The 27,185-nt window shown below is 49.8% G+C and overlaps 1 protein-coding gene across 2 annotated transcripts; it reads left to right on the top strand.

Moving 5' to 3' along the window:
- The first annotated feature begins 3,644 nt into the window (after nt 1–3,644).
- Nucleotides 3,645–25,915, top strand: STRN4 (striatin 4). 2 transcript variants are annotated; one of them, XM_056846149.1, is made up of 17 exons: nt 3,645–3,796; nt 10,235–10,338; nt 10,667–10,740; nt 11,246–11,324; nt 11,496–11,696; nt 13,099–13,255; nt 15,639–15,789; nt 16,907–17,020; nt 17,146–17,261; nt 17,435–17,610; nt 18,177–18,224; nt 18,734–18,855; nt 19,898–20,065; nt 23,249–23,389; nt 24,787–24,885; nt 25,243–25,329; nt 25,729–25,915. In XM_056846149.1, exons 2-17 carry the CDS (start codon nt 10,310–10,312, stop codon nt 25,896–25,898), a joined length of 1,932 nt encoding a protein of 643 aa, XP_056702127.1. In that variant the 5' UTR covers nt 3,645–3,796; nt 10,235–10,309; the 3' UTR covers nt 25,899–25,915. The 2 variants fall into 2 exon arrangements, with proteins under 2 accessions (XP_056702127.1, XP_056702126.1); XM_056846148.1 differs by lacking the exon at nt 16,907–17,020 and having other exon boundaries at nt 3,682–3,796.
- Nucleotides 25,916–27,185: the final 1,270 nt, after the last annotated feature.

Raw genomic sequence — 27,185 nt, 5'->3', positions numbered from 1 at the left:
AGGGGCCACGCAGAAGGAGGGGCTCTGCAGGGAGACACTGTCTCGATTCTGAACAGTTGAGGCTACCAGGGTTTGGGACCCGCTCCAGCGCTGCTTTCTGCAAGACATGTGAATTGGTGCCATCCATTTCCAAGGGTAAAAAGTGAAACATGGGGGGGGGGCATTGTGGTGTGAGGGAAATTTGCTCACCCCTGGCGGATCTAGGCTCACCGGCAAGAATCCTGTGGTAGTGTAGGACTGGGTACCACCTGTGCGGGGTAATCTTGGCGTGTTCTGGCAGCATCTGAGCTAGATTATTTATTTATTTGAACTGTTTTTATGCCCTTTCCCCCCTGATCAGGTTCCACAAGGCAGCACACGTTAAAAAATATTAAAACATTTAAGCAAAAAGATAGTTTAAACTATGTAATTATAACATAATTCAGCTAAACACATACACAACACTGGAAAGAGGGCCAGTAACCATTAGTATGATAGACCACCATCATATGTTATATAGGGGGGCTGCCCATGAAGACTGCTTCATGCGTCCGGGGGCCTAGAAAGCAACTGCCAGGTTACTAAGTTGGATTCAAGGTTCAAACGTCCCAGGATCAGCCTTCTACTGAGTCAGGCTGCTGGTCTATCAAGGTAATACTGCATACTCTTAACTGGCAGCAGCTTCCCAGCTGGTGGAGGTCTTTCACATCACCGATGGCCTGATCTTTACGTTGGAAATACTGTGGATTGAACCTGGGTCCATCTGCATGCCAAGCAGATGCTCTCCCTCTGAGCCATGCCCCGCCCCATGGCAGAGAGGAAGACCTCTTGTGCCAGGAGAAAGCATTGTTAACAATAAGGTGGAACTGATTACCCAGGGATGTTGTTGGCTCTCCCTCCATGGAGGTGTTGAAGCAGAGGATGGATGATTGTTTGTCAGGGATGCTTTAGGCCATTCTGCATGATGCAGGGGGTTGGACTGGATAATCTTTAGGCCCCTTCCAACTTTTTAATCCTATGATCCCCGTTAGCAGGATGAATCAGTGGGATCCAGCTCTCAGGGTTGTTACCTCCCCCTACTGTTTTGGGATGTGAAGTGATAGAAACTGAATGAGTTCACTGATAATACTGGAAGTCACTCCAGCCCCCTAAGCAACACTCACCTTGCTGGCCTTCTCTTTCAGTCACAGCCAGACCTGTTATGGAGAGGCAGGCCTGAATTATCTGCGGGTGTCAACAGAGGCAACATTCATCCAGCTGAAAAGCAAATGGAACATGAGAGAGAGGCACAAGGACCGTCACCAACCCTGTCTCTTTGGTTCTGCAACAAAAAGATTCATTTTGCCGCCACACCAGTCCAGGGGTCTCCAACATGGTGCCTGCGGGCACCACGGTACCTGTGTACACTTTTCCTAGCGTCCCCCAAGTTTATTTTAGAATGCAGGTATGGTCAGGTGGTTCCAGCAGAGCTTCTGATTGGCCACTGGATATCTGACAGATACTTCCCAATGAGTTTCTTAGCTAGCTCACTAGGCATATTTGTGACTTGATTTACCACCACCAACTCACCAAGGGTCATACTGTGTACACCATTAGGGTACACTCACACTTTTCTTTAGAAACAAAAAACCAAAATCACCCTGAATTCCCACTGCTTTAAGAAATAAGAGACCTGTTTCTAATGTGAGAAGGCAGATCTAAAATCATATTAATATTGATTGAATATCTGGCACATGAGGTGAGCTCCCCCTCGCTGGCAGTCTTCAAGCAGCATCTGGACGAACACTTGTCAGGGATGCTCTAGGCTGATCCTGCATTGAGCAGGGGGTTGGACTAGATGGCCTGTATGGCCCCTTATGATTCTTAAACAAACTCAGGTATTATCTGGTAAGTAATCCAGAACCCAAACAAGGGAATCTCGTGTTATCTGCGACCCTTGAACTTAGGACCCTTAGTATGCAAAGCACTCTACCATTGAGCTAAAGGTATCTTCCCTTGGCAATAATCTAATGAGTGGGTCTCTGGAGAGGCAGCACATTAATTCCCTAAATGCCTTGCACAGAGTCAGATCATTGGTCCATTTAGCCCTGGAGTATCTGGCTGAGGCTCTCCAGAGGAAAAAAGTATTTCCAACATCTCCTACATTTTTAGGCGCTGTCCTTCTACGTATTGGGGATGGGGTAATATCAAGCTATGGACGAGTCTGAGACTGCCTTAGATCACAGTATGGGCTCTTCTCCCAGGCAGGGGCTCAGCCAGAGAAAAGTCTTTCTTCACAGAAGATCCTTTAACTGCAGGTGCTGCTGTGGACTGAACATGCAGAGTCCTGCATGCAAAGCAGGTGCTCAGATTCATGGCCTCCGTGCGCACACTCCGCTGCGCTGTACTGGTTATAATGTCCTTGGGTGTCCCAGGAAAAAGGTGCCAGAGCTGAAGCTCCAGCGACCATTCCATCCACAATTTGGGGCCAAGCCCCATTCTGACACCCTTCCCACCCCCTAAATTTTTGCTAAGGCTGCAGGGCCTAACCAGAATGCCTTTGCAGTTGCCTGTTCTTTGCTGCACCCCCAGGTTGTTGGCTATGAACTACAGCAACAGTTTGCAAGTGGAGCGTCTTTGTCCGCATGGGAAAACCCAGCTACAGATTACTGCCATAGTGTAACACCGCCCCGGTATCCAACTATGTGCGAACACAACTGTTGAGACCAGTAGCAGCGTGGTGGCTGGAAGCGGGTTCAAATCCTCACTTGGCCCTAAAGCTTGGTAGGGTGACCCTGGGCCCGTGTTCTTCTCAGTCTCCCCTACCTTACGGGGTTGTTGTGAGTTTACAAAGAGGGGGGGAGAATCTTGAGGGGGAGGGGAATACAAATAGGCGCATTTTGCCTTGAGTCTCAGGGAGCCAGGTGAATAAAAATAAATTTCTGCGCGGGAGGCGGTCATCGCTATGGCAACCCTTGCTCCTTCTGGACCCCTGAACCTCTCCAAATTACAGTTCTGTCCATATTTAGGGAAGTGGGGGCGGGGAACAGATGGAGGGGTCACTTATTTTGGAGGGGGGCCCCACCTATGGCAAGCCTGTCTCTCCTAAAGGTGGGGGTGGCTGAAGGGGCTGCCCCACCGCTTGCTAGGCCCCGTTGCCACGGAGACGGCCCTCGCCCCGCGTTCTAAATCTCGGAGGGAGGATGAACCGCGCCGCTCCGTCGCCATGGCAACCCCTCCCTCTCCAATCCGCCGGCCTGTCCTGAGTGGACGGGGGCAGCCCCGGCGGGAGCGAGTCGGGCCCCCCCCTCACCTCGCGTCGCCATGGCAACCCCGCCTCCTACCCTTCGCCGCTAGGCCCCGCTCCTCGTCTTCGTAGTAATAGCGGCGGCGGCGGACTAGGCCGCACTTCCTGGCCGGCTCCTTATTTGGCAGGAAGTCCCCCCCCCGCGCCCCTCCGTCCTTCCTCCGTCTTCGCTGGCAGACCGGGGCCGCCTCTCCGCCCCCCCCCCCGCGTTCCCCGCCCCACCGCGGCGGGCTCACTATGTGGCAGCAGCAGCAGCCTCCGCCGCCGCCTCCGCCGCTGCTGTCGATGATGGAGGCCGAGCGGGCGGTGGTTGCGGCGGCGCGGGCCGGGCAGGCCTCGGGGCCGGGCTTTGCGGCGGGGGACCAGCCGCCTCAGCCGCCGCCGCTGCCCTCGCAGCCGCCGCCGCAGCAGCCGCCGCCGCCGGGCCGCGGGGAGCTCAGCCTGCCGGGCATCCTGCACTTCATACAGCACGAGTGGGCGCGCTTCGAGGCCGAGAAGAGCCGCTGGGAGGCGGAGAAGGCCGAGCTCCAGGTGCACCGGGGAAGGGGGGGTGGAATTACCGGCGTATTTCCCCTGTGTGTGTGTGTGTGGGGGGTCTCCTGTCCCTCCTCCCCCTCCTGCCGTCGCCATCTTGAGGGGAACGGTGGTCGACGGGACTCTGGTGAGGGGGGAGAGACCCCCCCTCCCAATTCTCACCCCCCAGAAGATTAGTTTGAGATGGAGCCCCCCCTTTTCCGGTAAAGGTGCTCTCCCCTACGGGCAGACAGGCCTCGTTGATTGGGGGTGGGGGCCCCCCCAGTATGGGCTGAGGCTGTGGTTGCCAACACCCAGGAGATCTCCCGGGATGATAGCTGAGCTCCATACGACCGAGGTCAGTTCCTCCGGGGAAAATGGCACCTTGGGTGGGCTCTGTGGCATTAGGCCTCACTGAAGCGCCCCCCCCCAAACCCCTGCCCTTCTGAGGCTCCAATCCCAAATCTGCAGGAATTTTCCAACCCTGTGTTGGCAGCCTTAGCTTTGGGCTTCGTCTAAAATGGGCAGTTGCGTTTATCCCCATAAATAGCGGAGCTTGGGGGGGGGGAGGGCTTTTCCCACCAAGCCCCCCCCTCCCACAGGTTAGGTAAGTAGTGCCCCTCCATTCCCCTTCCCTCAGTGTGGCTGATTCCTTTTTCTTCCACCCCAAAAGTGGGGTATCCATGGGAGTGTCATGATACATTTATTTTTTTACTCCATTTTATACCCTGCCCTTCCCCAGCCAGGTTGGGCTCAGGACAGCTTATTTCTGGCTGTTTAATCTGAAATTTTTTTTTAAATCCCACCCTTCTTCCAAGGAACTCTGACAGGTGTGGTTCACTCTTCTTATTGTTCTGTCCTCACAACAATCCTATGAGGTAGGTTAAGCTGAGAGAAAGGGCTTGGCTCAAGGTGTCCCGGTGATCTGAGTGGCAGAATGGAGACCTGAATCTGGGTCTGTAATGTGAGGCTGTTGGGGGAGGGGGAGCCACAGTCTCTCTCATACCCATCTCACAGGTGGAAATGGGAACATTGTCATACCCCCCCCCCCATTCTCATTTCAAGGATTTCTACCCAGACTCATTCCCTGCTACAGCAATTACCTATTGCCTTGGGATGCTGTTTCTAGGTGGAATGTATATATTTAAAAAAACCCTGCACTGCCTTTAAGGAGCTCAGGGGCAGTGGATATCCTCCTCTTTTCCAGTTTTATCCTCACAGCAACAAAGGTGAGGCTGAGAAAGAGTGACTGGCCCAAGATCACATAACATACTTCCTGTCCAGGTTCATATTCCTTCCTGGGCCAGTCACTCTGACTTAGCTTGACTTATTTGGGTGGGGGGCTGGATGTAATGAGGAAGAACAGTGTGTGCCCCCCCCGAAATCTTGAAAGAAGGATGGGATAAAAATGTTTAGATAAACACCTAAATAGTGCTTGATCCCAACATCCATTTTATAAAGGAGAGAAGGAACCAGACACACAGGGTGGAAGTCGTTCATCTTGTAGGCAGGATCGCTATTGCTCCATAGAATCAGGGAGGTGTGCTTGCTTTATTTTAATATTTGTACCCTGCTTTTCTCTGTGGACTCATAGCAATGCCAGGTTGCAAGCAGAGTTGTGTAACAGTTGAATAAGACTTCAATTCCAAGCAGCCGCTTTTCTCCACGAATCCCCTACAGCCCTCTGCCAGCAAAACCAGCCTTCCATCTGCCTCCCAAGTAGGCTTTCTGAAATAAGTCTCTTGTGCGCCCTACAGAAGTTAGCCCGTCATAATAGCCTCTGCCTACTGATGCGTAGGGCCTTCCCAAGTGTCGGACCTGCTATAGAGAATGCTCTTGTTTAGGAGAGTATGCGGCTGAAGTCCTGTGTTGCGAACCCCGTTGTGTGGAGGAGTGTGTGTAGATGACCAACTTTGAGTTCCACTCTCCCCCATCCCAAATGGAAGCAGCCACCCACCCAATGAAGGACCAGGAAGATGTCTCCTGAGAGACAGAATTGGGCCTGCTCCCTCTGATTGAGGGCTGGGAAAGTTGGTGCCTCAACCCTGTCTGTATCATGCTCTGAATGGAGTGGAAGCTTAGGGTTATGCTCCTTCGCCCTCCAAATGTACAGGGTTTGGATAACCCTAGTCTCAATCTCAGCAGGCTCATCTTGGCCAGCGTGGAGACCGCACCACTGCTTCCTTTGCAGTACCTCAGAGTCCCACGATTGGGTCTAGGCTGCTTCCAAGTCAGTTTTACTGTAGTTATCCTAAGATTCGACAGGCATTCTTTTGGGGAGCGTGTGCATAAAATACACCTTTAGTTGTGAACCTCCCACCTTCAACAAAGGTGATCATTAATACCTTGATTCCACTCCCCTCCTCTACCCATGCCTTATGCAAGTGGGATGCTGCAACCCCTCACCTTTAAGAGGGGGCTTTGGCTAGAGATGGAGGAAATATTTCAAAAACTTCCTGCCTTTCTTGAAATCATAACAAGATACCCCCTGGGACTGTTGTTCATGTGTTCTATATTATCTTTATATGGCATAGGTAACTTCTGACCTCCAGACAATAGAGGTTAGCAATCAGCTGTTTTTCTGAGCATGCACATGTGTGTTTGTGTGAGGGGGATATTTATATCTAGAGAGTGAGTCTTTTTGATAGGGGGGTTGCCCCGCCTCCCCATCCAAAGCAATTTTGGGCGATGACCTAGAATTTTGTTTATGTTGGCCCTAAAGAATAAGAGGTGTCAGTGAAACTTGCTTCCAAATAAGTGTATCTAAGGCATTAATTGTTTCAGGTCAGCCATGGTGTATTTGCCAGTTATTTAGCCATCAAATGGGGAAGGGGGTATGGATGAGATGCTTCCAGTCATTGAGAGCCTGTTGGAGGCATCAGGTGCTTGAAGCCTCCACGACTCAGGGGTGCCCTGCGATCTTTTCTGGGAAGATGGACGTATTCTGTGGCACTTCTGGTAGTGTATGTAGAGGATGGTCGGTCCCTTCCTCTGGGAGTGAGCAGGAGAGGAGATGACTGTCCCTTGCATGCTGGGGGATATAAACCTGTTACTGTGCTATTACCACCCCCTTCTCCAAACCTGTTTCTGCATAACTGACAGCCATTAGGCAGCAATTGGAGGCATGCATCTCCATCTTCCGTGGAGGTGGGGTGTGTGTGAGTGGGTGGGTGGGTTTTGCCACCACCTGTCCACTAGCAAATGGGACAACCTGTCAGTGCCAGGTGTTGGGAAAACAGCTGTTCCTTCTTAGCAGTTGGGGATGGAGCAGGTGTGGCATTGTGTGTTTCAGCATTTGGAAAAAAGATGGTTAAGGCCGAAGAACAGAGGTAAGAAAGAGATTATTTCTCTTGGGAGAGCTGATGGTGGGTTGAAAGAGGAGTTTCTGCTTGTGGTCTGTGTGTATTCATCCCACTTTCACTTCTGGTGAACCAGTTCCTGTGTTGTTTCGAAATCTCGCTTGACCAGGGGTGACAGAAGGACAGAAGCGATGAGTGAACCTGCCATGGGAAACAGTGCCTCTCTCTGAACTGTTTTCAGCTGTCTTTAAAAACTGTGCTCTGTCTGCAATCAAAGCAATGTGGGATGATGGACAGGGGCATCTCTCTGACCTAGGGGGGCATCTTATAGAATTGAGGGATGGTTGTTCTTTGGGCAAAGTGTAAATAACTGTTAGGAAAACATGGTCTCTTGATGGCCATGGACAGGTGCAGGTAAATGGCTTTAAAATGGATTAAATGAGTCAGAGGAGAGAGACATCTAGGTTGCTAGTAATGATTAGCTGAAATTAGCACTTCCATATGCAGAAGCAGTATACCTTTGATTTCTGTATCAATCCTGGTGGCTGTTGCCATCATGAACTTCCTTGAGGAATCTGGGTTATAGATCCTGATACAGATATTGTCTTGAAATTAGTATAACCAAAATCTGTTGAGATGGTAAAGGATTCTATAGTCTTTAAGCAGAGGCTGGACAAGAGATACTCCAGGCTGATCCTGCATTAAGCAGGAGGTTGGACTAGATGGCCTGTATGGCCCCTTCCAACTCTATGGTTCTATGATTCTTTTCTCCTGCTGTAAGTGCTTCTCAGTGGATCCATTTCCTACCAGTGGAACACTTTGACCCATGGCAGTCTTAACTGCATCCAGATAAGGATGACTGGAAGCAGAAAATAGCTTTTAGGGAAGTTTTTTAACTTCCCATGGGCAGATATCTCTTGACCCGCTGTTGCCTGCAGTGTAGCAGATTTTTGAAAAACGGTGTGAAAAGCTGCTCACCCGAGGAGAAAGTGGGAAGTGGGAAGCACACCACAAGAACAAGCCAAAGTCAAAAAGCAGCATTGGCATGGAAAATGTTAAAAATAATTTCTCTTTCAAGCTGCCTCCAGTACTCTGGAATAAATAGATTTGCCTATTTTTGTAGCATTTGTCTGTGCAGAGATGAGGAGAAAAATATTAATGGTGTATGTGTGTGGGGGGGCATGAGATTCATCAAGAAGGTTATTGGAGGAGTGGGCTTTGTGTGGAGGAGATGGGTGATCAGGCGTGACTGGGGGGATTTTGCAGCTAGAACATGCTTCTTTCTGGGCTTGGATTAAGTGGGGCATGATAGGGATGGATTCTGGGCCTGGATTAAGTGGGGCATAATAAAATTATGCATGGGGTGGAGAGAGTTGACAAAGAGAACTTTTTCTTCCTCTCCTAAATTACTACAACTCGAGGGTATCCAGTGAAGTTGATGGGCAGTAGATTCAATGGAAATACTTCTTTACAAAGTAAGTAAAATATGGAATTTGCTGCCAGAGAATGTGGTGACGGCCACAGGCATAGAGGGATTTAAAAAGGGATAAGACACATCCATGGAGTAGAGGTCTCAGTGGCTACTAGCCAGGGTGAGTAAAGGGAACCTCCACATTCAGAGGCAGTAAACCTCTAAATCCCAGTGACAGGAGGCAACATCAGGGGAAGGCCTCGGCCTCTATTCTCTGTTGCTGGACCTCCAATGGAACTGATTTGCCACTCTTGTGAGAGAGGATGCTGGACTAGATGGACCACTGGTCTGATCCAGCAGGGCTCTTCTGATGTTCTTATCAGGGGAAGGCCTCGGCCTGTATGCCCTGAGGAACTGGTTGGCCACTGTGTGAGACAGGATGCTGGATTAGGTGGACCACTGGACTGATCCAGCAGGGCTCTTAGATGTACCTATGGATCTCTGCATCAGTGTTACCGGTAACAAAGGCCTAGGAAAGTCTTCCACACATTTAAGTACTATTCTTAGTGTATGGTCTGTTTTTTAAAAAGCGCTTTGGTAAATATCAACTCTGAAGCCTCCTGAATTGAGCCAGGAAGCAAGATTTGCCTGCCACATCATGTGTGAATTTGTGATGATAGAGTGCAGCTATCACTAGAGGTGAGCAGCAAGCAAAAACATATGCATGAAGCTGCCTTATACTGAGGCAGACCCTTGGTCCATCAAGGGTAGTATTGCCTACTCAGGCCAGCAGTGGCTCTTCAGGGTCTCAGGCAGAGATCTTTCATGTCACCTACTGCCTGGTCCCCTTAACTGGGGATGCCGGGGATTGAACCTGGGACCTCCTGCATCCTAAGCAGAGAATCTTACACTCTGCCACGGCCCTTCCCCTTGCTTCTGTGAAATGCCACCCTCTTACTGGTTTCCTTTCTGTACAGAGTGAGGAACTATTGGGATAATAATGTTCTTCTCCTTAGGAAGAGAGCAGCTCTGCTTATGCAGCTAAGGCACACTTTCTGCTCTGGTGTTTCACACGTGTACTGGGGGGGGGGCTCAGCAGCTGTGGCCAGGCCTCTCTGCATCTGTCATTCAGCTTGAGGCATATTGTGAAAGAGCATGGAACTCCTGATTCCCAGCCATATCACTCTAGAGATGGCGTGGATGTGGCTTAACTAGTTTAGTAAGCAAGCTGCTGCCAAGGACCTGCTTGGTGTGTCTTTTTTTAAAATGTTTTTGTTTTGGATCACTGCATGTGATTCATTCCTGAGTGTCTGCCCCCTCTTCCCGTTACCCGTCCTGTGAAAGTTTTTCTTACTCATCTTCTGTCTCTCGGCTTCCCAGTCCACGGCTGCTGTGCCTTCTTGGCTGTCCATTTTCTGTGCCTCTTTGCAGGGTGCAGTCCTGTTAATAGGCACTATGAAAGGCTGTCCTCCTAGCCAGACTTCCTTTCCACTTCCCTTTGCATCTTTTGCTCTGTGACAGTCAGCAGATGGGGGTGTGGGGAGAGGCACTCTCAGGTAGAGGAGAGTCAGTTTTTATTCTGTGACATGTGGCTGAAAGTGCCTGTGTGGACATAACTGAGGTTCAGCTTCCCAAACCTAGTTCTTGTTTTCCGCCATATTCTGGTTTGCCATGTGTCTGGCAAGCCGTGTGTATGTGTGTTGTCATAATCCCACGTCCCTAACCTTTGGTTCTTGTTCCCTCCAGGCCCAGGTGGCCTTTCTCCAGGGGGAGAGGAAGGGCCAAGAAAACCTCAAGACTGATCTCGTGCGGAGGATAAAGATGTTGGAATACGCTTTGAAGCAGGAAAGGTGAGTGGTGTTTCCTGCCTCTGGGTGTGGGGTGTCAGTGTCATGGCATCAGATGTGTCTTAGGCTGCATCTTCAGAAGCAAAAGTACCCAGAGATTTGGTCTCTTCGTGACTGTACCTGGATCGTTAGGACTGGGAGCCAAGATCCATATTCCGAAGGGGGATAGAATTCGGGGCGTGATAGAGAGAGCCTCTGTACTTCCCTCTCGTTTCCGAGGGCCGTCTAGACATGGCCACGTTCTTTGAGGTCTTCTGCTGTAAAAATGCCAAAGGTTCACTGCTGCATTTGTTTCTGTCAATAGTCGGTAAGGTTTGCTCTCTCATTCCAGGTCAAAGTATCACAAGCTGAAATTTGGGACTGAACCAAACCAAGGGGAAAAGAAGCCAGACGTGTTAGAACCAGGTATGGGACTTGTGATGTGCCAGACTCCCCTGAGGTCCTGGTGGTTCAACTGGGATGGCGAGAAGTGTGGTGCTGGGTACATGAGCATTGGGCCCCATTTGGCAGTGAAGAGCAGTGAACCACTGGAAGAGGGAGGGAGGCAGGGATAGGAAGGCTTTGGCTTGAGCCTAGGGATGGGGTTAGAGTTTGTGGGTAGAGCACGTGCTTTGCTTTATACAGAGAAGGTCCCACGTTCAGTCTATGGCATCTCTCGTTAAAAAGGGATTTGGAGGCCAGAGCTTGGGGGCGGGGGACTATCTGACAAAGCAGACGATACTGGCCTAGATGGGTCAGTTGCCTGACTCTTATCTTCCTATATAATGTAACTGGAAGTTACTTCTGGAGCTTTTCTAGGCCCTCCATTGTTTTGCAAAAGCAGGGTTTGCTTTTCTCTGAGACTTGAGGCTCACAAGGTCCTCTCACCAGTCCACCCAGCCCACTAGAAAGCCGTTTCTTTTTCCCTTAGTGTCCAATGGGCCAGCAGAGCCCATGTCCTTGGAAAGCAACCAGTTCATGTGGAAAGAGGGGCGCCAGCTCCTCCGCCAGTAAGTACAGAAATTTTCAGGGCTGAAATCCGGTGGGCGAGTGGTGCGGGAAGAGGGTGGCGGCCATGAGCAATGAGCTGGTGGCCCTTGGGATGGATTTGGCCCTGGGTTTGCTAGTTGCTGACCCTTACATGGAATTGAAAGTCTGAGTCTTGTGCGTGGTCTCCCCAGGTACCTGGAAGAAGTGGGCTACACGGACACCATCCTGGACATGCGCTCCAAGCGAGTTCGCTCCCTGCTGGGCCGCTGCTCCATGGAGTTGAACGGCGCTGCTGAACCCAGCAGCTTGGGCACCAGCCCCGCCTCTGGTCCTGCTGGGCTCAACGGGGGTGAATCCCTCCTTGTCAAGCAGATAGAGGAGCAGATCAAAAGGTGAGTGGCTTTCCCTGTGCACTTCCTCTTTCTATCTGTGGAGGGAGGGAGGGGCTCTTCCTTCTGGCCGGCCTAGTCCTGCGCTTCCTGCAGACCTCCTCGCGCTTCCTGGCCCATTCTCTGGGGAAAGAGGCAGTGCAGCCCGCAAGGCAGTCTTCACTTGTGCTCCTAGTGTTGCATCGAACACGTTTCTGCTTTACATTCCTGTACCAGGTACACAGGGCTTCCACCAGAAGGTTACAAGGAAAGAGCAACACCCACTTGCATTCATAGTGCATCTTTATTAAGGTTTAATAGCTCCTAGGCCATACACCATAAGAATTTAAGAAACAGAAACAATGGTAAAACTAAATTTAGCCATGTCAGCTGTGCAGTCCTTGCTATAGCCACTTAAAAATAACCTTAATTTGTGAGCATCCTCAGTAGCTGAGTATTTTAGCAGCCACCAGAAATTTCTCCCTGGCTGTGGCATGTTTTGGGCAGTAAAAAAAGATTTGTGATCATGAACCAGCCACCAGTAAGGGACAGTCGCAAAGACGCTGTTCTGGAGGTGTCTGAAGGAGACTACCTTTCATCTGAGCTGGAGGCAGTACTTTGCAGTGTGCTGTCATATGAGACCACCTCAGTTTGGGAACCATCAGCATACAAAAATAGTGCAGAAGTTCAAATTCAGCTGGGAGTTTGATTCTTGCATAAAGTGGGATACATTTCCTTCCAGAGTCTGTAAGCAAAAGGTCCCGATCCTGTCTGAGAAGGGTTTTTTTATAATTATCGAAAAGCTTCTCATAGTGTTTCATGACCAATAGCAGTTCTAAGTTTTGGACGAGGTGTTCAGGCTGTGTAACATGCTACTTAGACCTTTGTGGTTTCTGGCTAGTAATAGAGTGAGCAATACTGGGCAGGGTGGGGTCCTCTCTTTGACCAGGGAAGGCTTTGGGACTTTGTGCTGGACGCTTCATGGAGGGGCCGCAGCTCAGTGGTAGAGAATCTGCTTGCCATGAAAAGATCAGCCCCCAGTGTCTCCAGTTAAAAGGATTAAGTGGTAGTAGGTGATGGGCAAGACCTCTGACTGGAGAGCTGCTGCCCGTCTGAGTAAACAGTGCTGACCATAATCGACCAAGGGTCTGATGCAGGATAAGGTAGCTTCATGAATGAGCTCCACAAACCCCTGATGTCTGTTGTTGAGGAGCTCTAGGCTCAGGAATAGCCATGTTGGATTAGACCTCCCTCCCACTTCTTGGGGATTTCTTTTCAGCCCCTCTAACTTAAGTTCATGTCCCTTCATTTCTGTTCAGTCTCTGATCAGCAAGGGTGCTTTTCCTTCCCTTTTCTTCACAAGAGACCCATGGGCCCCACAGTGGGGCTCCAGAGGGTCAACTAGTCTTAATTTTCCCACCGGCAGGAACGCTGGGAAGGAGGCAAAGAACCGGCTTAGCAACACGGTGATGGAGAAGATCCCCTTCTTGCAAGGCTGCGAAGAAGATGACAGTGATGAAGAGGAAGATTTGGAAAGCATGCCCCTTGAGACGCAGCGGCAACACAAGAAGCAGAGAGTCAAGGTGCCCCCTCCCTCCCCCATTCCCCCTCCTCACAAACTGAGAAAACATGCCTGACACAGGGAATCCAGAGGCAGAGGTCCAGGCCATTGGGAGACACTCAGTTTCCTGAAAAGAATTTGTAGATAGTGGCTTAAAGCGGTGGGTTTTGGAGTCTGTGTCTCAGTTCAGACATGACCAACTAACTGGAGTTTGCTCATGACCAGCACAAACCGGGTTAATTGTCCGGTTTCGTATTGTAGTATCACACTAGGGGAGAGAATCTAAAGCGCTGTCTGGCACAGCATCTAAATCACTGGTTCCCAACCAGGGGTCCGTGGACCCCCAGGGGTCCGCGAGAACTAAATTAAGGTCCACGAAACAAAGTTATAAACCCATAATAAATTAATATTTTCAATTAAAAGTTCTCTATTATAAAATATATATATTCAAATATTATTCAAAGTTTAATGTTTAACTAACAGTTATGATTAAAGTTTATTTTCAAATTCTCGGAATTTTTATTTTGAACCTTGGGGTCCCTGCACCGAACAAAAAAGTCCTAGTGGTCCCTGGTCAAAAAAAGTTGGGAACCACTGATCTAAATGCAGGCAGCTTGAAGTCTGTTTCTTTCCCAGCAATCAGGCTTTTTTTGTTAAAGTGAATGAACCACCACCTTGTGAAGGCATCTGCATGTGGCCATCATCACTAACAGGTTTGAGACTTCTGTCTTACTTGGGCAATTTTTTTTAATATATATTTTTATTATTTTTCAATAATTGCTATACATCTCATTTGACATGTACCAATCTATGTACCAATCTTTGAATCGATAAAAAATTAAAGAATTATTAGGTGTATGTCTTCAGTATTAAATATAATTAATTATAATTGACTTCCTCACCGACTTCTTCCATCCCTACAAATATCTGGTCTCTCCTTTGTATTAATATTTTCTAATCCTTATAAGTCATTATTTTAATATTCTACTTTCCCCTTATTTAATACATTTCAATAAGCAATAATAATATAATATTAATAATAAAGAGAGAGAAAAAGAATAAGATCATTTAAAAAATGGAAACAGACATAACAAAACACATTAACATTATTTTCTCCAGTCACTTACTTTGGCAATTTTGATGCCACCTGCAGAGTCTTGCTCAAGACAGCTTACAAGTAAAAACGGTACCATAAAAAATAGTCATGAATTATCAATATTAGGGGAGGGGCCGTGGCTAAGTTGTAGAGCATCTGCTTGGCATGCAGAAGGTCCCAGGTTCAATCCTTAGCATCTCTAGTTAAAGGGACTAGGCAAGTAGGTGATGGGAACGACCTCTACCTGGGACCCTGGAGATCCACAGCTGGTCTGAGTAGACAAGACTGACTTTGATGGACCAGGGATCTGATGCAGTATAAGGCAGCTTCGTGTGTTCAATATGAAAACAAAAGCTGGGTACCCAAGGTTGGGTGAAAGGAAAATATATATATAAGTCTATGTATAAATACTGAAAGTATAGTAAACTAGGTTGATACCTGCACACACAGTATTTGAGAGACATACTAACCAGTATTACAACAAGAACCCATTATACCAGATGTTTGAGTAATTGAGAATAGAATTTATAACATATACACATGCCTGGTTGGGCTTAAACTGTTTGTATTTGTATTCATTAATGTATTTCTGTAAATGTGTGCAGGTTTACAAAGGGTTTTAATTAACCACTGATGAAGGCCCCAGAGGCCGAAACGCGTTTTGTATGTGGTTATAGTTATCAACCTCAGGAAATGCCATTGTGCTGTTTTAATGCTTTTAAATAATTTTAACTTTAATATAGCACTTCTAATAAATTATACTTTCAGTATTTATACATAGACTTATATATATTTTCCTTTCACCCAACCTTGGTACCCAGCTTTTGTTTTTAGATTGGGTTTTATTCCCCTCCTTTTTTCTTCCACAATATGAAAACAAACCCATTTAAAAACTCCATTAAAATATTTATAAAACAGACCTCAGGCAAGAAGCAGGCTGTAACACAGCAAAACAAATAGAAGTCTTTTAAGTTAAAAGCCTGGGTAGAAGGTCTTAATGAGGCCGGGCTTGTGCCTGTGATGAACAAACTCCAGTTTGCTCAGGACATCTGAGCACAGTGCACTTGTAGCTTCTAATCTGAACTCTGGAAGCCGTGGAGTCCAGTGGGTTAGAGATCCTGGTTCTTTTTCCTTGCACTGTTGTTTTTCGGACATGTTGGACCGCAGGTCGCTTCCTGCTACCTGCAGGTCCATCGTTCTGCTGAGCCACATGGTGAGAGAGCTCATTTCCTGTAGCTGCAGGGAGGTGCTGTCCTTCTGGACGCATGAGGGACATTCAGCCAGGCTCTGCCGTTCTCCCTTTCTCCAGCTCACTAACAAGCCCCTCATGCCAGAAGTGGAGGACGAAGATGAGGACGAGGACTCCGAGGATGCCCTGAGCGAGTTTGACTTCTTGGGCTCCGGGGAGAACAGCGATGGGTCCGGGGATACGCGGCATGCTGGAGATGGAAAAGAGCTTGGTAACAACAGGGCAGGAGTTGGGTCTTCCTCTGTGCTTCACCCCCCCCCCCCGAAACTTTCCCATTGCCCTATGTGGGGATTTCTCTTGCTCGTGTCCCAGGGAGCTGTGAGGGGGTTGGGGGTGGGGAACTCTAGAATCATAGAGTTGGAAGGGACCACCAGGGTCATCTAGTCCAACCCCCTGCACAATGCAGGAAATTCACAACTCACTCCCCCCCCACACTCCCAGTGACCCCTACTCCACGCCCAGAAGATGGCAAAAAACAAAACAAAAACCCCAACCCTGTAGGATCTCTGGCCAATCTGGCCTGGAGGAAAATTGCTTCCTAACCCCAAAGTGGCAATCGGCATTACCCTGAGCATGCAAGAGAGGTCCACGAGAGCCAAACACTGATGCAAACCTTCCTGCCCTCCCTCTCATGATCTGCCTAAGGTCATAGAATCAGCATTGCTGACAGATGGCCATCTAGCCTCTGCTTAAAAACCTCCAGGGAAGGAGAGCTTACCACCTCCTGAGGAAGCCTGTTCCACTGAGGAACCGCTCTAACTGTTAGAAAGTTCTTCCTAATGTTTAGCCGGAAAGTCTTTTGACTCAGTTTCAACCCGTTGGTTCTGGTCCGGCCTTCTGGGGTAACAGAAAACAACTCAGCACCATCCTCTATATGACAGCCCTTCAAGTACTTGAAGATGGCTATTAGAACACTTTTGGAACACTGTCATGAAAAATTTCCAGAGTCCATTGTATTTATTTAATTTATTTCTACCCTGCCTTTCCCCCAAAGCGGCTCACATCATTCTCCTCTCCTGTGTATTATCCTCACAACAACCCTGTGAAGTAGGTTAGATTGAGAGAGTGTGACTGGTCCAAGGTCACCCAGTGAGCTTCCATTGGACGGGCGAGTATTCGAACCTGGTTCTTCCAGATCTGAGTCCAAACACCCTTAGCTACTACACCCTTAGCTACTACACACAGTGGATGTGTGTCACTTCTCAGCAGGAGCTTACAACTTGTCATGTGTTAAGAGTTCTGTGTTTTGTCCCTAACCTGCTTTGCGAATTTGTACCTGGCAAGATTTGATCTAATTTCCCCCCAAACCCGCTGCTTCTTTCCTGCAGAAACCCGCCGGGTGAAGCTGCAAGGGATGCTTGCTGACCTCAGAGATGTTGATGGGCTTCCTCCTAAGCCATCCATGCCGTCGGCCATCTCCAGCCAGCCTAGGTCTCATGAAGGTGACGGCTTGGCTTTGCCTTTTTTGCTTTGTGCCCCTTGGGCTGTAGTCAGAATCCCCTCTGCACACCCTCCAGCCTGCACGGCTGCTACCCTCCTGAACGGCTCTTTCCTCTCCCTGTCGCAGGGTCCCTGGGCTTTTCCTCGGACGTGTTCATCATGGACACCATCGGCGGAGGAGAGGTCAGCTTGGGCGACCTTGCTGACTTGACCGTCACCAACGACAACGAACTCAGCTGTGATGTGAGTAGCCGTGGCTTTGAGAGCTGTCAGTCACTTCTTTCCACCTGCTCGTCCAGTTGCAGTGGTGGTAACCGATGAAGGGAGGGGAAAGTTCATGAGCCCACAGGGCAGACGGAGGGGAGGGTTCACATGGAGCACCCCAAAATGGTTCATCATTCTAATCCCCCCCCCAGCTTTCTGACAGCAAAGATTCCTTTAAAAAGACCTGGAACCCCAAATTCACCCTACGGAGCCATTACGACGGCATCCGAGCCCTGGTGTTCCACCATGTGGAGTCTGCCCTCATCACTGCCTCGGAGGATGGCACGCTGAAGCTGTGGAACCTCCAGAAGACGGTTGCTGCCAAAAAGTGAGTCTTGAGCACTTCCTGTCTTTAGATGCGGTTTGGCCAGGCAGTCACGGTGGCTGGAACAGCCAGCCTGAAAATGATCCAGACGACTCCTGCAGAACTGCATGCCCCTGGGTTTGCGAGGAGTGACAGATTGGTTGAAATCTCTAGTGTGTGGTGTGCACATCTGAGGTAGAGGAGGGTGGCTGGCTTGGCAGCAGAACATGTGACTTGCCATTCAGTAAGTCCCAGGGTTGACCCTTGGCATCACCAGTTAGATAAATGTATTCATACCATAGAGGAAGGAAGATGGAAATGCCACAACATGTAGCTTTAGCATTTAAAAAAAAGCCATCTAGAGAAAGCCACGGAAGGCAGGTCAAGCCATGGCCCTGACCAGAGGCAGTGTGCCTCTTGAGTACCACTTAGGACTGTGACAGACGTGGGGGCCACGGCCTTCATTTTGCGGGCTTCCTGAAGGCCCGTGTGAGAGTGGGATGTTTGTATGTGTGCAGATCACATAAAAAAAAAAAGTCCAGTTGCCCATTTCGGTTTTCCTTATTCCTTTTCCTTCTCTGTTGTTACAGGAATGCAGCACTGGACGTGGAACCCGTCTATGCATTCAGGGCTCACAGGTGTGTATAGGAAAGGGTGTTGAGAGTGGACCGCATTAATTCCTCCCTGGCCCAGAGGAGCTTAGACGAGCGGCAGGAACTTGGCCATCAAGGAGAGTGTGGCGGATTGGTCCCCTGGGCCATGACCACAGTTTGCTTTCTGTAGCACAGCTTTCCCGAGTTCTTGTGTTGAAGAAACCCTTTCCCGGTTGACTAGCCTGCCACAGGAAGCCCTGCGTATTTACAGGGGATTCCAGGTCACGTTCTGAAGCGTGCCTTGCTTGTTGGGCTGGCTTGAATCGAGCACATGGCCTGGAGCACAGCAGGGACTCTCCTGCGCTTGGGGCGGGGGCTGAGGTCAGTCAGCTGCCTTTCGGGGATGTTTATCTCCGAGGGACTTCTTATGTGCTTCCAAAGAGTTCTGAGCTTGCCCGGGACATGACTTGAAAGCCACTGCTGCAGCTGGAAGGAGCTCCTTGTTAAGCACGGAAGTAAATGCTTCTCCTGCACTTGTCGTTGTTCCCCATTAGGGGCCCGGTGCTGTCGGTTGCCATGGGCAGCAACAGCGAATACTGCTACAGCGGAGGAACAGACACGAGGATCCGTTGCTGGAGGATCCCGGATCTGGGCATGGACCCGTACGACGGTTACGGTAGGCAAGATGGACGGGCATTCTGCAGCAGCCATGACTTGTCATCCTGGGTGGCGGTGGTGGAAAGTGCCATCAAGTCACAGCCAATTTATGGCGACCCCATAGGGGTTTCAAGGCAAGAGACGTTTGGAGGTGGTTTGCCCATTGCCTGCCTCCGCATACCGACCCTGAACTTCCTTGGTGGTCTAACCAGGGCTGACCTTGCTTAACTGCTGAGATCTGATGAGGTCAGGCTAGCCTGGTCTCTCCAGATCTGGTTTAGACTCTTTCTAATCCCAGGGAAGAATGTTAGGTCAAGCACTGAGAGGAATGGGGAAGGAATGCCTGAGTGTAGGATGGGGGGGGCAGAGTTTGTAATGGCTGGTATTTTAAATACTGCCGCCTTCATCATCACAGCTTCCTTGGGAGGAAGGGCCCAGAGAGGAGGTAACTTGCTGCCATCCAACCGCTTGGATTTTAACGTGGTTTCTGAGATAGTAGTCAGTGTAGCAGTGGCATCGCCCCCTGTGCTGGCTTCCAGTATTTACCCCCCACCCAGCCAGTGGCGGACCCCTTCACAGCCCATGCGTTTAATTTCACAAAGAGCCACAGTGATTTTTGGCCAATTCTCAGAGTGTTTGGCTACTTCTCTTGAGTGTTAGCACTGAGGGATTGATGCCTCCTGCGCACCATGTAATTGTATCACCTACAGGGGATGTAATTTTGCCTCGGGCTTCTTTTTAAAGGGAAGGCAGATGGACTGTAAATGTTTTAAAAGGAAGAATAAACGAGAGGTCTAGGCGATGTTATGGTTGCTGACTCAGATGAGAAATTCCTGGAGATTTGGGCGCAGAACCTGGAGAGAGGGGAGTTTGTGGAGGGACGGAAGCTCAGCGAGGATCTAGAGTTCGCACTTTGAAGCTGCCATTTCTTCCAGGGGAACTGATCTCTATAGCCTGGAGATTACATGTAATTCTGGGAGAGCTCCAGCCCCCCCCCCCCCGGAGGTTGGCAGTCCTAGGCACTGATTTTGTCTCTTTGTGTGGGTTTGTTTCTGGAGTAGATCCGAGCGTGCTCAGCAATGTCCTGGATGGCCACACGGATGCCGTCTGGGGCCTGGCGTTCAGCCCCTCCAAGAACCGTCTGGCGTCCTGCTCGGCTGATGGCACCGTCAGGATCTGGGACCCAAGCAGCAGCGCTTCCTGCCTCAGCACCTACAGCACGGGGAGTGGTGAGTTAGGCTGGAGAAGCCACCTCCAATTGGTCCAGTGGCTGGCTGCGGCTTGAGGCAGCGTTTTAAGTTTCCCAGACCTTGTCATCAGGCCAGAGTACAAAGAACGACAAAAGGGGTGGGGGTGGGATTGAGTGCCACCTTTATCCAATTCAGCAGTGTGGTCACCAGTCTAAGCCCACTGATTTCAGTGGGCTGAGACTGGTATAACCCTGCGAAGGTTTGCACTATTGGTCCGCTGCACCTATATTCTTAAGACCATACAAACAGAATGATGGAAAAGTCCTATGTCTGCACTGAAACACCCCTTCACCCTTGTTTGACCCAGACATCTGGCCTGATGAACAGTTCCATGTTACTCCAAAGCTTGCTTGCTGTTCTGTGGTGTTTCCATTTGTTTTAATACCAAAGAGCCATTACCTGGCTGTGGCTCTTTGGTATGAACAGTAGAGGGGGCACGTGCCTTTTGATCTGGTGACTTCTCTCAAATGTAGCTTTCCCCCCCAGAGCTGGAGGCAGCGTTGTAGTTGTATCCATCTCCCCCCCACTCCTCCCCCCCACCTCTGGCCAAAGCAACTCTGCTGATTTCCCAAGCAGTAACGGAGAGGTGCAGAGTGAGAAACCAAACCTGGCGCTCAGCAGGTCGGCCAGCACAGGCTAGTGTGGGGTGGGTTTTTTGCGGGGGTGGGAGGGGGGAGTAACCAAAATGACACAAAACATTGTGCAAGCTTTAGAGCTTGCTGGAACTCTTCATTAGGCCAGCTGTTGCAAAAAAAGTTTAATTTTTTTAATTGTTGTGGGGAAGCAAAATTTTTAAGTAACGAACTTAAAAGAGCTGGTTGTGCAATGCCAGCATGGTGTTTTGAATGGCTGTTGGCATTTATTTATTAATTAGCTGCCTTTCTTATTATTTATTAATTAGCTTATGATATACATACAGTTCATAGAATAAAATACATAAAATAATTTTAAAACCCAAAATTTAGAATCACAATTTGGGACTGCTGGTAACGTAATCAAAGGAATTAAATAAATGAATAAATAAAACCATCATTTAGATTACAGCACTCTCCTCCTGCGCAGAGGAACTAAATACTGGGGAGGGCGTCTTCCTGTTGGAAAAAAAAAACCCAAATGTCAGTCAGCAACCTAGGCAAGTAGTACTGTTCTCTTTGAAGGCTGGGAGCCGAAGGGAGCCCCCGGTAGACTTTTTCTGTTACTGAGATAAACTGGAGCTGGTGTCACTTGAAGCCAAACTGAACAGTTTTACCATCTGTGCTGCAAGCAGTTGTTTCCTGGGGCCTTTTTCCATCCTCTTGACCAAATCCTTCTCTCTGTCCATTTACGCATGGGAGGTTTTGATTTGCCGCTCAATAGATGCACATTTTTCCCATCTGAATTCTCAAAACTAAGCCCCCATGCAGAGTTTTGAGAATTTGGATGGGGAAAATGTGCATCTAGACAGCGGCAAATCCAAGGCAAAACCTCCCATGCGTAAATGGCCTCTCTGTCTCTCTCTCTCTCTCAGCTGAAATTGAAGTTTCCAATAAGATTATGCTATGTTCTGTGTCGTTTCGGTGTTCCCGAATAATAAAAGTTTTTGTTTTGGATGTTGCGTGGGCCACCATGGCTGGTTACAACTTTTTCACTATTGAATAGTTCCTGTTGGAAATCAGGCACTCTGTTTCCTTGTCCAGAGACAATATTTGGAGCTATTTAATTTTTTCTCTTGGAAAAGAAAGGTTCTTGCTCACATTATCTGCCCTCCCCACAAAAAACCCCCAACCCAGCACTAGGTTCTGTCTCCTGTTGTGTAGTACCCTGCCATGGAGAAATGCTTTTGTCTCCCTCTCCCCACCCCCTCGGAGTACAGTTGATCATACCGGAAGCCGCTTGCTGCCTGGAGTACTCAGTTTCACTCTAATCTTGACTTTCTAGGCCAGGAGAGAGGGCTGCAGTTTTCACAGGATACTCCTCTTCCTCTATCTTGGCTTGCCACCTGTGTCTTTATTTCAAGCAATTGTTCCTTATTTGTTCCTCCCACACACACACCCCCAAAAAAAAATTTCTAAAAACATGCGCTCATAATTGCAGACAGCAACTTTATCAAAATATGCCGCTCAGGCAATTTATTAAATTTAAGCCCTGGTAGCAATCTGCCAGGAATAAAAAGGTATTTTTTTAAGGTCATCCAAATACAATTCTTATTCAGTAGCTGTTCATGTGGCAGTTTGCTGCCCCCCCCATTACATTTCTGATGTTTTGGGGCTCGTGCCCTGCTAGTTGCTCAAGGGGGGGTTGCTCTCCTTTCTCATCAGAAATCTGGTGTGCCACAGGAAGAGGCCACAGAGGGACGTTGCTGATGGCCACGGTGACTATTCTCTAGAAAGTGCTTAAGATGAGCCCAGATGACTCGAGTGGGTGAGCCAAGCCGCACGCTAACAAATGCAGTGAGGCATTCGCCACCTGAACTGTGCCAGCAGTATTATTATCATTTTTCATTTGTAGTTGGCCTTTCTTACAGGGATCCAAAGCAGATTAAAATTATGATAAAAAACTTTCCCGTGAGTACAATACAGGATAATAGCCTTTCAGTCCAACAGCAACAGTTCCTAGTAAGACCGAAAAATGTGGTTGGGCTAAGATCTCATGGCAGTGTGACCCGACCCGGAGATGGGGCCTCTTTATTTTCCTGCCCTGGATCTTTTCCTGTGATGTAACAAGAGGTACCTTATTCAGGAGATGGAGCAAAATGGGGCAGAGGTGTCTGTAAATCCTCCAGATTAAAATGGAGGCTTTTTTCAGCATCACAAGTGGTATGGAAAGAAGTGGTATGGAGAGAACATAAGAGAAAGTCATCCGTTCATTGATTTTACTTCATTTATACCCCATTTTCCTCCCCAGTGATGACTCAAAGCAGCTTACACAGTGTTCTCTCCATTTTATCCTCACAACTACCCTGTGAAGTAGGCTAGGCTGAGAGTACGTCACCCAGCAAGCTTCCACAGCAAAGTGGGGATTCGAACCTGGGTCTCCCAGATTCTAGTCGACACTCTAACCATTACAGCCCACTGGCTCTCTCAAAGCACTACTTACCGCCACAGTGAGGGCGGCACCGTGTGAGCATTGGGACACAGCCAGAGCCCTTGTCCAGATACTCGTCTCCATCATTCCCTTCTGCAGACAACGGAATCCCGACCTCTGTCACGTTCTCCAGCACCGACCCTGCGCATGCTGTGGCTGCCTTCCAGACGGGTGATGCCATTCTCTACGACATGGAGGCCACCTGTCCCATCCTGACCTTGGAATCTAGACCAGCCAGTGGTGAGTTGGGGCTTAGGAAACGCCGAGCATAAGAGCGGGAGGAGGTGGCCGCAGCCCCGGGCCAGGTTCTCTGCTCCTGAACTCACAGCACTGGCCAAGAGTATTTGCAATACTTTCTGGTGAGAGTTGAAGAGCTCATTCCTGAGCTTGGGGGCCAAACGGGCTTAAGAGGCAACCACCCCCCTACACTGGTGTTTGTGCCACTTGTGCTGTGCAAAGTGGCACAGATGCCAGCATAGTGCCACTTTCGGCAGTGCCCCAGGACTGGCGCGGCCCAGGGATACTGGCTCAGCCTCCTGCTGGCATCCTGTTGGTGTAAGTGCTCGTGCCAGCGTCCTGGGAGGCATTCCTGGGGCGTTCCAGGGGTGGGGCTGTTGGTAGGCTACCTATTAACCCTTTCCAGCCCGGGAACGCCCCCCTCCAAAACAGCGTTGCTGCGCAAGATTTTTCCTGGTGCAGCCTCACTGTTCTCCATTGGGAAAAATGCCCCATTTTAAAACATTTTAAATTATAAAAGGCTTTTTCTAGCCTTTTGGTAGCTGGCATACCTCTTTGGAGGTGCCACGGAGGCTCCTCGGCTACACTGTCTCTTGCCGCCGCAAAGCTCAGGAATGAGCTGCCCGTGAGTAACTGGATTCCTAGAGAGGACTTCGTTCATTAAATTCTGCCCTCTCCCGCCCCTTCCATTAAATGGAGGTGGGGGGAACGTTTTCCAGGGGTCTGTAGGGTCTTTCTGCAGCCCTGATTTTAAGAGAGGAGTGATGGGGAGTGACCCTGGGGGCATGCTTGGAGTTTGGAAGGCCAGGCTTATATTCCCCAGGTGGTCATTGATAACTACAAATTAAGTGGTGCTGTTTTCTCTACCACCAGGGCTCGGAAAGGGGCCCCCTGCTGTGCAGCTCTTTGTTTGCTAGTTATCTTTCCAGACTCCATTAATGTCGCTGCCATAGATAGAGATAATGAAATGGGAAAGAAGCCCCTGCTTGAATGGGGTTCCCTGTTGTAGGATCAAGTGGGGGGAGGACAGGGGAGCCGGTGTGGGCAAGAGTGAAGAATGCACTTTGTCACTTGCGAACTCGGGAAGAGGCTGAATCTTGTTGGCAGAGGGTAGAAGCATTATGGGAGGCGGAGTTGGGCTTGGGATGTCGGTGACGATCGCAGAATCAGATGTAACGCAAGAGGGAGATTCGAGAGAACTCGAAAGCACCCCCAGCTGGAAGCTGCATCACAGCGGGTAGGAGTCACCCTAAGGGGGTGCTTTCGAGTTCTCTTGAATCTCCCTCTTGCGTTACATCTGATTCTGTCAATCATCACCGACATCTGAAAGCAGGCTTCCAGCAAACGTGAGCTTCTCTGGGACTTGCGTTCAAACCCCTCTCCTCCTCCCCTCAAAACAGGAGTCAGTCAGATCAACCAAGTCGTGAGCCACCCGACCCAGCCGGTCACGATCACAGCCCATGATGACCGAGGCATCCGCTTCCTAGACAATCGGACAGGTGAGACCTGAATTGGGGTCAGGGAGGGGCTTTGCAGTTGTGTGGCCTTTCTCTTATTCATCTGTGGGGGAAAAGGAGCAGCCTTGGTTTTCTTTGCAAGAAGGAGCCCCCCACATCTTACCACCATTGCTTTGCTCCTTTGCCTGAAGCTGTGTGGGTAGCCTTATTTATTTTGTTATAAATTTAATGTCCTGCCTTCCCGGATGATGACAACAGGACCCCCCTCCAATGGGCTTCTCCCAAAATAACTTGCCAGGAGTTGCGCAATGTGTTGAACTGTTGTGACTACTATGAGATATATATATATATATAAAAATATAAAAATATATAAATATTTAAAATTCTCTCCCTATTCAGGAAAAGTTGTACACTCCATGGTGGCTCACCTAGACGCCGTCACCTGTCTTGCTGCGGATCCCAACGGAGTCTTTCTTATGTCAGGGAGTAAGTCCCTTTCCTGTTCACTGGGAATTTTTCTGTCAGCAACCGGAAGCCCCTGGGCTGAATCCGTCCCCTTGTGGCACAGTTTGGGCCCCAAATTTCAGGGTCCAGGGGCAGACAAAGGGGTTTGTGTGTGAATGAATGAACAAATGAATTAATGACACTTGCGGTGGAATTTGGTGGCTACCCTCTGATTCTCTTGGGGAGAGGCTGGAAATTCCTTCCCCCCCCCCTTCATCGCCAGTTGCTCTGTAGCGCTTGCTTCTCTCCTAGCTCCCAAGTAGGTTGAGCACTCCTTGGGACCACTTATGCAAATACCCCCGAAAGGGCTGCCACGGAGCTGTTAGGGGAACTTTGTGCCCACCCGCCCGCTAACTCCGCCATTCCCTCCCTCTTTGCCAGGCCACGACTGCTCCCTTCGACTGTGGAACCTGGACAACAAGACCTGCATGCAGGAGATCACAGCCCACCGCAAGAAGCACGAGGAAGCCATCCACGATGTGGCCTTCCACCCCAGCAAGGCCCTGATCGCCAGTGCTGGGGCTGACGCCCTCGCCAAGGTCTTCATATGAGAAGGGGCCATGGCCCGCAGGTGAGCCATGTGCTGGGGTGGCGTGTGGCTTTCGGGGCATCTTGGGGGGGTCCCTCACGGTCTCTTTCTCTCCTCCCCATAGGTGTGTCGCTGATACGCCTCTCCCTTGTTCTCTGGCCCAGCCAGTGGTGCTAACGCTTCCTCTCTCTGCCAAAGGGCACCTTGCGCCATCTCCGTCTGAGCTCAGGACTGACCCCTGCTGGACAGCGGTGGCTAGGATGGGAAAGGCAGCCCCTCCTTGGTCTCGGGCTCACCTTTCCAACCAGCACTGAAAATATTTTCCGCTCATTTCAAGGTTGCCTGGTTTTTATTTCCCAGCTTGGGAAGCAGAGCGGAAAATCCTCCTGGATTGTTGCAGGGGCTGGGATGTCTGGGAAGGGCTTGCGGCAAGCTTCCTGAATGCTCGCTTTCATGTACTGCCTCAGGCAAAGGTGTTGGAAACCCCCGCATTCCCCCTACCGCCTCTTGGGCCTGTGACTATTTTGTATTTTTTAAATCACCAATTGCAGCTGGTTGGGAAGGGCGGGTGACATAGTGTGTTGTGGAAGGAATACCCTGTAGGTCTAGCGCAGAAGGACGCCTGGCCGGTGCATGTCCCTTGTCAAGCTGCAATCCAGAACTCTGTCTCCTGGCAAAATTCCCTCACCCGAGCCGAAGGAGGGACAAGATGCGAGCAAGACAGCCCCTCTCCCGTGTTCCAGGACCAGCAGGCTGCAGCCACCGAGGGTCGGTGGGGACCAACCTGGATTTCTTGGGATGGTGGGGGAACCTGGTGCCGCTTTGGAGGCCAAAGGGCTACCATGTCTGTTTCCCTCCTCTGTTTTGTGTTCATGCCTCTTCTGCCCACTCCACATGCATCCCTCTTGAGGAATCTCTCTCCTCCCCCACCCAATGGCTGCAGCATGCATGACCACCAGCATGGGTGTGTTGGCATCTCCCCCCCCTTTACTTCTGTCAGGTGGGAAAGCTTCCTCCTGCCTCTGTTCCTCTTTCACCCTCAGGGAAGGGGGGAGGGAGAAGGAGACGGCACCATTAGCAAGTGGATGGGAGAGCCAGCCTTGACCGGCAAGCAAGTTAGTAGCCCGTCGCAAGCCTGGTCTGAGCCTTCAGCCTCCCCAGTCGCTGACAGCTATTCAAAGTGAGCAGGAAGATGTCGGAGAGCGTGGGAAGGATTGGGAAGCGGGGCAGGAGCCAGAATCATCAGACGGAACTCGTTCCTGGTGAACTTAGGGTTCACTTGCGGATGCAGACCATCTTGGCCAGCTTC

The sequence above is a fragment of the Euleptes europaea genome, chromosome 3, assembly GCF_029931775.1.
Source record: "Euleptes europaea isolate rEulEur1 chromosome 3, rEulEur1.hap1, whole genome shotgun sequence".
Taxonomy (NCBI): domain Eukaryota; kingdom Metazoa; phylum Chordata; class Lepidosauria; order Squamata; family Sphaerodactylidae; genus Euleptes; species Euleptes europaea.
The sequence above is the reverse complement of the archived record's forward strand: the minus strand, read 5'-3'. Positions and strand labels throughout refer to the sequence as shown.

Excerpts from the sequence above, each read along its gene's own strand:
- STRN4 (XM_056846149.1), top strand. The coding sequence starts at position 10,310 with ATGTTGGAATACGCTTTGAAGCAGGAAAG. Across the intron at positions 18,225-18,733 it reads TATGCATTCAGGGCTCACAG|GGGCCCGGTGCTGTCGGTTG; the intron begins GTGTGTATAGGA and ends GTTCCCCATTAG. Across the intron at positions 20,066-23,248 it reads CACCTACAGCACGGGGAGTG|ACAACGGAATCCCGACCTCT; the intron begins GTGAGTTAGGCT and ends TCCCTTCTGCAG.